Here is a 13,811-nt window from a genome sequence, read left to right on the forward strand (position 1 = left end):
TCTTTACACGCTTGTGAAATCTTTCAGCAAAATGATTTGTTCATTGGTGACCTCACATCTTCAACCTTGGGTTAATTAGTCAGGAATTTGGTGTCAGAATAAATATATTTTTCTCACTAGGAAATAAGTGATGTTATTGAAGAATGGGGGTGGTTGATAAATGATGAGCCCTGGGGGTATATATACTGCTACAAATCCCAGGTGAAAGCATAACATTAAGAAACATTCCATCATCTTGATCGACACAAGTCTACAGCCCTGTGACCATGTCCTACAGAACATTGGCTGCATGTTTCTTCTGCCTTTTGGCTCTCTCTTCTGCATGCTACATCCAAAACTGTCCCATCGGAGGCAAGAGATCTGTGATGGATATAATGGATATCAGGAAGGTAAGTCTAACATCTAATCTGTCTCCCGAATTGTGAATAATTTGGGTTTATCTGAGTAGGGGGACAGTTAGGAGACAGAAGTGCGGGGTGGTCCAAAATGAGAAATGCAGGAGATTATTTATTCTTAAAATGTGATAATATGGTGGGTGTGTGTTTAATCGTATAAATCCTTTACCAATTTAAAACGTGGGTTATATAGACTTTGGAAATGTATCTCTTTTCAAAGAGTTAAAAATAAACATTTTGGTGCAAAAGAAGAAGAAAACTACTAATCATTGCCATTTCACTTACAAAAAGGGTTAAACATGTAATGCACAAATTATTTTCCCTCGTGTATCTCAGGAAGACCTCCTTAACTGTTTGAGTCCTTTGGTAGCATTTAACACATTACATTGCAACACACTGTGGATTCCTGCAGCATTCAAATGGTTACATGTATCATGTCAAAGGCCATATTTATCAATGCAAAACAGATAATCTGGAGCAAAGTGCTAAATAAGGAGCGATCGCTATGGAAACCATCACAATATCTCTAAGCAATAGCACCTGTTTTGCAATGACAATTTTGACCTTTGATAGTTTAAGATTCTCTGTGCTTTACACAAACCTATAAGCAAAGTTCTAAAACGCAGCCTTAGGTTCTCACTGTCTGAAATAGATTTTGCACTGATGTACTGTGTCTACAAAACTGAAGTATTGAATCCAAACATCAGGGAGCATTTGACAAATTATCCAGCTCTTAAAATGCAACAACAGCGTGTAAACATTGCTTTATAAAATGAATCATTGTAATTATTGTTGGAAATTGTAAAATGAAAAATTTAGATGAAAAACACCAAATTAAAAAAATAAATTCTCCAGCCCAGTTCTTTTAACATTAATGGGCTCATACAATAACCCTTTGAGTTCTTCAGTGTGCGCAAGGCATTAATATAGCACACAGGGGGTTAAATGCAGAATGCAAATCTGAATTGCAAAATGTCAGCTTAACTAGCTATGCTACAACTGTAGCTGAGTTGGTATATTATTCTCCAGATGATCTATTGCAGTGTAGATGTTCCCATATGGATTTTGTTTCACCAAGCATTGAAGAAAAGGGAGTAAAACCCTAACTTTGCATTTTTGTTTTTTATACTCCACAAAAAAAGTTCCCCTGCTCTGACAGTGTATGGGGAAGCTATTTCCTTGAGTACCTGTCCTTTAGAGCTTTCTCAGAGAACATTTTGATCACATAGCTGTTGGTAAATAAAAACGGTCAGGAACGAAAAGAGAAAGAGCACTTTCTCCTGGTTGGTAAAATCAGTAGCATCATTCCATATGGCTTGTAGACGCATTTTACAGCCAGCACAGTTAAGATAGCAAAGAACGTAAAGAGCAAGAATTTCAGAAAAAATATATATACACTTATTGGATACAGTAAACACATAAAATGTAGTAAAACCTTACGAAATAAAAAGTATTACATTGGTAAATATATTTATATTATATAATACTTTACAAAAGCATATATATATATATTGTAAGATAGGACCCATCGGCTGAATACTTTCTCATCTTAATAAGGAGTAAATGAAAAGTTATAATTAATCTGAACATATGTAAATGTATAAAAAGTATGCAAAAGTAAAAAAAAAGAAAAGAAAAAATAACTTCGTGCATATATGGACTGTTCACCTTTTGAGAAATAATAACCACCAGTTATGTCTGTCATAATTTGTTAGGAGAGGAAACACTTGATGAGTGTGTGTTAGCATGTTTTTTGTTAAATGCCTCTGTTTAATAAGCTTTCAAAAATATTCAATACTTTTAGAAAACTTTCCCAATTAGTTATTTGCAAAAAAAGTGTATTTAAATATTTGTAGTGACAGAAAATAATTTACACATAACATTTTTTGGATATAAGTACATATAATTGAATTTTATATATCTACTGTTTTTTCCCCCCACTTTTATAACAAAATATATTACAGAAAATATTTTTTTCTGAATTTAACAATATTTTCTGTGATCACTAGATATATAGAATATGCACAAACTCAGTCTTGTTGGATTGGAGTCTAGCACCTTAAAGGACAACTGTCACTAGAAAAAAAAATATTATAAGAATCCTTGTAGCATGTAATGAAAAGATATGGCGTTTTTTTGTTTGTTTTTTTCACTATGAAGTATATGTAGAAATACATAACAATCTGGACCCTAGTTTCATAGGACACTAGATCCTTCTGCCATAATCATACCCATTTGATCATACTGAGGTAGAATCCGACCGTTCCTGCTTTACTGCCTGCACAGTGCGGTCACATCATCAGTCATTGCCCTGTGTGGTCTACCTGTTCTATATTCCGACTGAATTCCAACCAACCACATTGGCAATGCTCATATTTACTAAATCCAAATGTTTTCAGAATATGGTTGATTCCACTGGTTCTGTAGCATTGGTTCGGATGAAGAAATCAGTTTTTTCAAACTAACCCAAACCAGTAATCGCAAATTATCATGTATTTGCTATTTCCAAGTGAATGATAATTTGAAGAACTATTTGCTCCCAGACTGTACTAGGCTGTACAATTCTTAAGAATTAAGCCTTGTACTTTTTTTCAGTACATTAAACATGACTTGCCTTTTTATTACAAAATCCAAAAATTACCTTTGAAGTTTCTAACATTGTTGCACTCAATAAGCAGATGCCAATGATAAACAAACTCTTTCCTCACCAGGAAAGGGCTGACCAATCAGAATCCTCTCATTCTCGTCTGTGACGTCTGATCTTATTTTATAAATCACTGTTCGACAGAATCTTATGATATTAGTAGTTTATTCCTCAGCCACAGTTCCACTCACCATGTAGGATCAGTGGAACTACTTTATTTGCTTGGTTTCACCCAGGGACCCTGCGAACAGAGGCTGTTCATGCCGGTTACCGTTCTGAGGGTCCCTGAGATTGGTGAGGACACTCTGTGGGGAACGATGGCGGTTTGGTGGGCTTTCTGTGCCTGGAAGCCCAGGAGGCAGTAATCTTTCCCCTGCTGGGACTCCCAGGTACAGAGAATCCTGGGTAGAAGACCCCCCTGCCATGGGAAGTGGGAAACCCTGTATTTGGGTGGTGGGAACTGGGGACAAAGGGACTGGAGTTCCTGTGACACGCACAAGCCCCTGAGAGGGGGAGGACCAAGGGAGGGGACATGAAATGGTGGGAACAGGGAACAATGGGGCTAGGGTTCCGGCTCAAATAACACCCCTGGGAGGGGGAGGACCCTGGGAAGGAAAGGAAAATGGGTCTGGTTATTAATAGTGGAGGCAACCAGCCGGGTTACCCAGGGGCTTCATCATAACCTTTCAAAGATGCAATGTTGCTATGGGGCTTAGAATGAGGTACTACGTTTTATTGCTGTTTAGCTTTGCATTTTGCTTGTAAATATTGATTTACTGTGTTTTACTAAACTTGGGCTCTAGAGCAGGGTTTTATTAAAGTAACTCTCTAGAGTTAGGAATACAATCTTGTACTCCTAACACTAACTATTTAGATTAAGGGGCCATAAGGAAGGATTGAGGGGCTTATCCACATGCGCAGCAATTGACATGCTGCACCCATCAGCATCTCCTTTAAATGCATCTCCATGGGGAGCATTTGGCTTCGCAATGCAAAGTGTTCAGGAAGTCCTTCTAGTGGCTGTCTGAGTGACTAGTGCCTATAATGTCCCTTTTAATAGAACATTTAATAATACATTCAGTACAGCAATATTTTGGATTGCGAAAAACCGAATACAATTTATGTTTCTGCGGTACCTTTGAGGCCCTTTAGTAAAGTACTGCTTTCTCGAAGGGAGGGGTGTTAGGCTATATCTTTTGATTTGAGCACATACTTATTGACAGCCTGTTTACAGATTTGCTACCACTTTAATGAATAATCATCTCCTTCCGAAGCCTGCTTGACTTTACAGACTTGACTTGCTGTAAACTGGTTTATGATCTTCTTAATACTTGTAGATCTGATGTGCTAACATTTTTACAATGTGTAGTGAACTTCTATAAGACATTCATGTCATACCCGTGTGTCCAGCTTATGTACCCCAGTCCATTCAGGCCATCTTGTTCGTGTCTATCCAGTCTAGATATCCCTACTCCTACCAGCCATCTATTCTTCATCTGTCTTTGCCTTTTGATTCCAATCTGCTTTTGTTTGCAGTAACATTTTTTTTACTCCATATTACGTAGTGTATCCCTTGTGGACCAAGAAATAAAGGTCATTGCTTTGGGCCCAACATCTGCTGTGGAGAAGAGTTGGGTTGTTACTTTGGAACTTCAGAGACTTTAAGATGTCAAGAAGAAAACTACCTGCCCTCTCCATGCGAGTCTGGCAGAAAGCCATGTGGGAATAACGGAGGGAACTGTGCAGCCTCTGGTATATGCTGTAACCATGGTAAGAACAGCTCTATGGTGTATGAGGCTGAATATGAACTAACTTACTACATATTGCGCAGGGAGGCTATGGTGTACTATCAGATCTGTACTCTAGAAACAAGACAGGTTGTAGTCAAAACTGCATGGAGTCTGAACAGCCAAACAGCTTACATTCAGTGTTCTTTCTTAATGTGAGAATTCGAAGCGATTTTCAAAATTAAGCCCAGAGTAGCTGACCTGAAAGTATAGCTGACTTAAAGAACGCTAAATTCCTAATTCTTAAATTTAAAATTTGCTTTGAATTCAACTTAAATGATCACTTTAGTGAATTACCCTGATTGTGTTTAAAAGGATGTCCTAATGCAAGTCCACAAGGTTTATTTACAAAATTATGAAAGGTGGTGACCAGAATTGTGAATTGCAAAAAATGAAATAGAATAAAGAGAAAACACAGAAAGAGAGAGAGTGATTGCACATGTGGGCAAAATATTGCAAAGCTGTTTTCGTTTTCCCACAGTTGAATTCAACTTAAATGATCACTTTAGTGAATTACCCTGATTGTGTTTAAAAGGATGTCCTAATGCAAGTCCACAAGGTTTATTTACAAAATTATGAAAGGTGGTGACCAGAATTGTGAATTGCAAAAAATGAAATAGAATAAAGAGAAAACACAGAAAGAGAGAGAGTGATTGCACATGTGGGCAAAATATTGCAAAGCTGTTTTCGTTTTCCCACAGTTGAAAGTTGAGAGACTAAACTAGTGTTGTGTGCCTGACTAAGACTTACCTAGGGCTGCTTGGTGGGGGTCGGGGAGGCACGAAGAATCCTAGTGATCCATCCATCAGTTTAAACATTCTACCTCAGTTAATTAACTACACAGCAACCAATAACAGACCTCTATACCCTTTCTCCTAGCCTCAATGTCATAGAGCATAGGGGTCCTGTGCCACGTGGTGAGTGCCACATACGCATTCAAAATTCCCCATAGCTAGGCATTGAGTTAATGCTTTCCTATGGGGCTTCCATGTCATGTGACCTAGTTTTACTCGGTCTGTGCCAAGGAAGCTTCTCTAGTGGCTGGTCAATGTTGCAAAATGTTGCAGTTTCCAAAGTGCTACCAAGGTTTGACTTCCTTCATCTACCATTCAGATAAAACTCTCATCATATTCAGAAAGTCTTTGGCCTGGAGGATGTAACCGTAAGCAATGTCTACAGTATATAGGATGCGCTTCTCTGAAATTTGATTTTGATAAGAATATGTTGTCTTTGGGTGACTGTGAATTTTGCAGATACTTCTCAGAGATTCCACATGTTCTTTTCATTGGCCACTAATTAGGTCCACACAATTTAATTCTCCGGTCTCTAGTGAGCATTCAAAATATGTACCAGACCTTCGGAGTAAGAATCCCCAAATTTTTCAAAACAAGTATTTTTGCTTTGATCCCTATATAATAACAAAAAGCTCAATATGAGCCTATAAGAAAAAAAAAACTGAGATGTGCAGAATTTCGCAATACATGACCACCCAATCATCGTCAATAGATTTGAGCCCTGTTTATTATTTACTGCTCTGTTCGTTGTATACTAAGACTGTCCTATGAAAGTGTCACTAAAATACTCATCAATAAATGTGTTTCATTCCTGTTTTTTTAGAGAGTTGTACAATGGACCCAGCATGTGAGCAGGATTCTGTATTTTCCTAGATAAGGCATTTAGAAGACGAGTCATACCAATACACACCGTTTAAAGAAGGAAAAATATCACATCGGATTGGACATACACGCTATGTATAACTGTACTGTATGCAAAATAAATTATCTTTAAAAAAAATAACTGGCTGAATCGTTTTTTGTCTAATATTCTGTTGATTGAACAGTGAGTGTGGCATATATATTGAACTAATATAAGGTACAATGTAACTATCAGAAAGGTACAACAATATAAGATTTAAGTGCATTTTATACATAGGACTTCTAGGTCTCTGTGATCAATACAACCATCCAATAGGAGAAATTGAAAGAGTCATATCAGGAAGTATTACTTTACTGAGAGGGTAGTGGATGCATGGAATAGCCTTCCAGATGAAGTGGTAGAGGTCAACACAGTAAAGCAGTTCAAGCATGCGTGGGATAGGCATAAGGCTATCCTAACTATAAGATAAGGCCAGGGACTAATGAAAGTATTTAGAAAATTGGGCAGACTAGATGGGCCGAATGGTTCTTATCTGCCGTCACATACTGTGTTTCTATATTTCATCTGTATTAAACACATCAATATGTTCTTTACCCTAATTAAAGCTAAATAATGAGCTATTCATATTTGAATCAGTTTTTTTTTAAATAACTGTACGTATACATGTAACACTAAACACTGACATAACAAAAAATGAGACTATTATGGAATAATACAACAAAATTACCCACTTTCATCTTAATGCCATGAACTAATTACAGATAATGTGTTTCATTATATAAAATAGGAGCTTTAATCAGGCATAGGCACAGTAACTCTTACCTGGCTCCCCACAAGGCTCCGAAGCCCCTTTCTGTGCTGTTTTTGTAGAGCTGCAGAAGACGCAAGCCATTCAGTTGCCTTTTATTGGCATGAAATTTTGCACAGATTTGACATAAGCTAGCCCGGAACTCTTGTTCTGGGCTGGTTAATGATGCCCCAATGACACTGCCCGAGGTGGAGTTACAGCAAAAGGGTCAAACTCAGAGTGTGGAGTGTTTTAAACGGAAATGCTGCACATACAGACTACAGGCACAATGACCACTTTAAGTCACTGAAGTGGTCATGGTGCTTCAAGTAACCCTTTAATCTTTTTATTCCTGTACAGTTCTCTTCCCTCACAAGGACCACTATATGTCACTGTATTAAGATTATTATAAGAAGATGACCATTGAGAGACAAAAATAAGTACTTAGAGTATTATCATTTCTAAAGCACCAACAAATCCCACATCGCTGTACAATGGGTGACCTAACAGACAAGTATTTGCAACAAGGCGAGTTGGACGCACAGGAACAGAGGGTGTTGTGTATGTTGGCACTACCAAAATATGAATAATTTCGCTGTCCTATTGCACTTCTTTAAAGTGGCACTGCCACTGTCTGGGGTTTTGGCATTTTTTGAGGAGAACTTTGCTTGTCTGGTAAAGGAGGACCTATTTCTTCTGGAATTACTTGTGTCCCTCTGGCTGCCTGCATGATTTTTTCTGAAATAACATTGTGGGGTTGAAAGCAGAGTCGACTTGGGCAGTCTGTCAGGTTTATTACCAAAGTGAGAATTCAAAGTGAGCTTCAAATTTAAGGCCGGAGTAGTCAAACTGAATGCATAGTTGATTAGATTAATTTCACTTTGAATTTTCACTTTAGTAAAAACCCTGTATGTGTTCTATCAAGTGCTATACTGATTAGTGCAAATAAAATCAATGGACTTTGAAATTTGGATTAACATAGTCCTCAAACTGGTCTGGTGTGACCGTTTCTGGTATACCTTGAGGTTATTCAATCTAGCCTGTCTTAAATTCAATTTTCACGCATTCCACTACTGCTTTACCGAGGAATGTTCAGTCTATTAGGAATGTAAATCCTTCTTGTCAGGATTAGTGAGATCCAACACGCACAGTGTAATGTGAGATAAATATAAGTAATCATATATCAGACATTGGAGTTGGAGGGCTTAACATAACACAAACAAGGAAAAGTCAGGAAAAGCCAAAGTCAGGGAAACCAGAGATCAGGAATAGCGAGGAATAGCGAGGAACAAAATGAGAATAGTCAATAGAAGCTGAGTTCAAAACCAGATAGACAATATAGTATATAAGGCACTATTGGAAGCCAAAATAGACAACAAGAAACAAGCCCCAGCCAGCTATATAGTGTGGCTCTTTAATTAACTAGCCACACACTCCAAACGTGTGGAAATGCCGACGCTGACATTGCAAGACGTCATCGGTGTCATGATGTCGGCAAGCACGCCTTTGTGATAAAAAGGGGGCAAAGTCACTGCCACTGGCGTTCACACTGCTTTAGAACCTGAAAGAACCATGAGGGAGGTCACAGAACATCTGCAGATGTCCAGGAGGGTGTGCCTAAGGTCCCAACTCAAGATACCCTTACACCTCTATTTTATTGTTATGATTTTAACAGATATACAATAATGAGGCACACGCATACATATCTCACACTGATTGATTGATCTGAACCTACAACAAATTTTCACAAAAGTCTACTTATTTCTATCTTGCTTAATCCCTGTTTTTGCTTTTTTCTATCATTTACTTTGAAAAACAAAATATAGTCTCACTTAGCTTCTTTTATACTCCAGGATTCATAACCAGAGTGTAGCGGAACATATTCTCTGCAATGGACCAATTGTATTCACTTAAATTTAATGTGCTGAAAATGTTAGCTGCCCCCTCTTTTAAGACAGTAAAGGGAGTTTCAGTTGGTCATATTTTTGCTACAACCATGGACGGTGGAACAAGTGAACAAGTGAGCTCTCCCATTAAACTGCTAGCAATACATTACCAGTTCAGAGATTGAAAGGCTTGCTACACCAAAGTATTTGACCATTTTTATTTATCTACTTTTGTTACACCTACTGTATGAAAGAAAAACATTTTTGCATTTATACTAAAATTTTAGACGCTGTGTAAACTTTGCCCCCTTTTATCATGCAAGATAAGGGATACTGTATACAGTCCAAAGATTTTTATTCCCCAATAATTTCTATGAAAGATAAAGACCAGCTCGTGATGTCAACATACTCCGTAGCTCCAATCAAGTTTCACTGACATGTTTTAATATCCTGTGTTGCTCTACATCTGGATGCTGTTTGTAATGTCACTCCAAACTTGTTATTGGATGTTGAGGATATACTGAACTCAGTGTAAGCTGTATACTCTACAAGCTCAGTGGTGAATCTTGTAAAAAATTCTAGTCCATAACCACCTTTCTGCAACTTTCTTCACAAATCTTCTTAGATTCTCCAAAACCATGACAGAGACTAGCAGCTTTACCCAGGAACATGGTTTTACAGTAGAAGTTGGAGCAGATGTCAGTTTTACTGCTGGCATCCCCTTTATTGGTGACATGGAGACAAGCATTTCCATCAATACAAGTACCACTCACACCTGGAGCTTCTCAAAGACCAATGAAACACAGGTATGTCTAATGAGTTGGGTTTTGGGATCTGTCTGCATACTGGCCACTGAGTATCCTTTTGTGGCAAATTTTGCAAGCTGATGTGCATTCTAACTTGCAGATGTTTTGTACTACATCTACCATAATGCTGGCAAAGCATCAAGTGATATGTAGTCCACAACATCTGGAGGCCTGAAGGTTTTGCACCCGTGCTCTAAATCATCTGTTCCTGTCTGTCCAACTACACATCTTCCACCTATAAACTTCTTCAGAATATCTGCTTTATTGATATCTTTCAAATGTGTTTTTTATGACGGTATAAGCCCATCTCTCCAAATCAAATGTCTTGCTCAACATTTCCAGTGACCCTACCTTTGTTTCTGACTCACTCTAGCAATCAACAGAACTAGTGTTTATGAATGGAAGCTTTCTTTTAAGCACCTGCTATTCAACCCTCCTTTCTAATGCATGTCTCTCTCTACAGACTAGCTTTTCAGCCAGCACGGATGTAGAGGTGCCGGGTGGATAGTCTATATGTATGATGGCTTCTGTCACAAAAGCAAAAATGGATGTGCCATACACTGCCAAGATCCGCACCCTGTTTGGCTATGAAACCACCATCCAGGGAACATGGAAAGGGGTCACTCACTACAACCTGATGGTCACTCAGTAAGACTACAGCGGCTGAGGTGGATCACATGTATACAATCTCCAAATGTAGGCTGGAATGTGATTAAATGAGGGCATCTAATCCACATAGGGTCTGGTCAATAAATGCAATGTATGCTTAATTGTTGGTGCATTCTGGTGTACAGTTGCTAAATAAACTAAATGACAACCTGGTATGTTGTGGGCATGGTTTAATCAATTCCTTCTACTGTTGGAAAGTAGAACCACATGTGATGCATTGACACTAGTGTCAATTTCTGGAGTTTTAGGTGTTTTCCCTCACAACAGGTCAGGCTATATTTCAAGAATTCTACCTTTTTAGTATACAGAGCGCATAAGCTGCATGGATCTGTTTTGAAATGCATTTTATTCAACTTATTGGTCTCTTTAGAGGAGGGTTGGGTAACTTTGAAACCAGTGCATCTATTTTGCACACCATTCTGATGGCTGGCTAGTATCATGGAACTGTCTAGGGTTGTCATTCTACATTTTAGATGTACCGAGCCTTACCTGGCTTTCAGATAACCACACAGGTTGCCAACTTGCATAATTCTTTTGGACCAATTAACTTAAACCAGCCAAATCCCAACATCTACATGGATAGTGCTCCACCTGACCCTACTTATTCCCAGCCCTGTCCACAACTCAATCTTTTATTTGGTTCCCACTGCCTTTTGCCTTTCCTGATATCTTCAGAGCCTCTCTTCTGCCGGTCCTCTACAATGTCCATTTGCAAAACCTTGGCAGTACATGGAATTTGTTCTTGGTTGGAGATATGCCCTTCTTGCTATGTCACTAGGCCCTGCAATAAAATTAATTAGGCATATTTTGTCATACACTGCAGACTCTTCTTTAGCTTGGTGTTTACAATTTATATTCTCCTAAAGATCAATAACCCCTAAATGTCTTACCATAAATTGCTTATCCTAGTTTACTTATTCCCATTCCAGCCTACACTTGCCAATCTTTCTTAGTGGGGGTAAAGATCTACACAACACACCGATGCTTCAAAATGTGTATTTATGTATACTTTGTAGCTAACTTGTCTCATCTTTTAGTTAGACCATCTAACTGTTTAATGCCCCATGAGAATTCCTTAAAGGAGCACCATCTAGCCCCCTTACCTCCCTAAATATAGTAAAATCTTACTGCTGGCTTTGTCCCTGTTTCCTTTAGACCTGCCTGATCCAATCACAATGCTTCCCCATAGGATTGGCTGAGACTGTCAAGGAGGCAGATCAGGGGTAGACACAGCACAACTCAAACACAGCCCTGGCCAATCAGCATCTCATCATAGAGATTAATTGAATCAATGCATCTCTATGAGGAAAGGTCAATGTCTGCAGGGAGAGGGAGGAGATACTGAATGTTTTGATGCATTTTAGGCAGCCATGACCCAGGAAGGATCTCTAGCAGCCATCTGAGGAGTGGCCAGTGAAGTTATAACTAGGCCCCAGGGGTGGGGACTGGGGGGCTCTGCGTCTCCCCCCCCCCTTTTAGTTTAATAGCCAGCACTCATGTGGCACAGGTGGGGGCTCAGGAGGGGGGACAATAGGGGCTTTTTTTGTTTGCTCACTGTTTAATAGACATGCCCCTACTCACGATATAGCGAGTAGGGGTAGAATTAACTAATACCAAGGAATCTTTACTTAGTAGATTTGGCTGAAAAACCAATACAGGTGATACTCGAAAAATGTGAATATCGTGCAAAAGTTCATTTATTTCAGTAATGCAACATAAAAGGGGAAACTAATATATGAGAGACGCATTACATGCAAATAATTATGGCTTACACCTCATGAGAACCCCAAATCCACAATCTCAGTAAATTAGAATATTGTAAAAGTTCAATATTCTAGGCTCAGTGTCCCACTCTAATCAGCTAAGTAATCCATAATCAGCTAAGTAATCCTGCAAAGGGTTTCTAAGCCTTTAAATGGTCTGTCTGGTTCAGTAGGAATCACAATCATGGGGAAGACTGCTGACCTGACAGTTGTGCAGGAAACCATAATTGACACCCTCCATAAGGAGGGAAAGCCTCAAAAGGTAATTGCAAAGGAAGTTGGATGTTCCCAAAGTGCTGTATCAAAGCACATTAATAGAAAGTTATGTGGAAGGAAAGTGTGGAAGAAAAAGGTGCACAAGCAGCAGGGATGACTGCAGCCTGGAGAGGATTGTCAGGAAAAGGCCACTCAAAAGTGTTGGACTTTCACAAGGAGTGGACTAAGGCTGGAGCAGTGGCGAATTCAGGTGGGGGGGGGGGCAATTGGCCCCCTCCGAGATTATCCCTTGACGGTTAATGCAGGGCTGGCATTGTCCAAGTGCCAGCCCTGCAATGTGCCTGCGGACGGGTAAGGAGCACAGATCTCCCTCCCCAGTCTGCAGGCACATTGCTGGCAGCCGGCAGGGAGGGAGAGAAGACCCGGGAGCTCAGCCTGCAGCTCCTCCGGGTCTTACTCTCGCAAGCGCGGAGCGTTGCCGCGGTTACCATGGCAACGCTCCAAATGTCGCAAGAGTGAACTCTAGCCCTGGAGCTATGGGCTAGAGTTCACTCTAACCACTGGAACCACCAGGGATCAAATAAAAATGTTAAAATTATTAAAAAGCCTTCCTCTCCTCCCTATACACACACTGCCCCACAAACACTGCACCCCATTCACACACTGCACACCCATTCACACATTGCCCCCACAGACACAGTGCTCCCCATACATAAAGTGCTCCCCATACATACAGTGCTCCCCATACACACAGTGCTCCCCATACACACACTGCCCCACACACACACATACAGTGCCCCCATACACACTGCCCCCACACACATACAGTGCCCCCATAAACACTCTGCTCCACACACATACACTGCAAGCCTCACACACTGCCCCCCTCACATACACACTGCAACCCTCATACACACTGCACCTCTCACACACTGCAACACTGACATACACTGCCGCCCTCACGCACTTGCACACACACTGCACCTTTCACACACACTTCACCCCTAACACATACCACTGCTCCTATGCCCTATATCCCAGCAGACCCCAGGTAAGTTGTCAAACTGTTCTTAAACGGTTTGACTACTTACTCTGGGATGGGATCCTGGCACTACTGACACCGTAACTACTACACTGAGCTGTAGTGGTTATTGTGCCTGGATTATTTCTTTAAATATTCTACAAGTGCCCCTCCCGAGATC

At 39.8% G+C, this 13,811-nt stretch overlaps 1 protein-coding gene across 1 annotated transcript; it reads left to right on the top strand.

Moving 5' to 3' along the window:
* Window positions 1-225: 225 nt before the first annotated feature.
* LOC134615311 (mesotocin-neurophysin MT) lies at window positions 226-6,614 on the top strand. The gene is made up of 3 exons (XM_063459805.1): window positions 226-389; window positions 4,605-4,809; window positions 6,444-6,614. The coding sequence occupies exons 1-3, from the start codon at window positions 267-269 to the stop codon at window positions 6,491-6,493; spliced, it is 378 nt and encodes a 125-aa protein (XP_063315875.1). The 5' UTR covers window positions 226-266; the 3' UTR covers window positions 6,494-6,614.
* The last annotated feature ends 7,197 nt before the right edge of the window (window positions 6,615-13,811 follow it).

Source organism: Pelobates fuscus, chromosome 6, assembly GCF_036172605.1.
Source record: "Pelobates fuscus isolate aPelFus1 chromosome 6, aPelFus1.pri, whole genome shotgun sequence".
In the NCBI taxonomy this organism is placed as follows: Eukaryota; Metazoa; Chordata; class Amphibia; order Anura; family Pelobatidae; genus Pelobates; species Pelobates fuscus.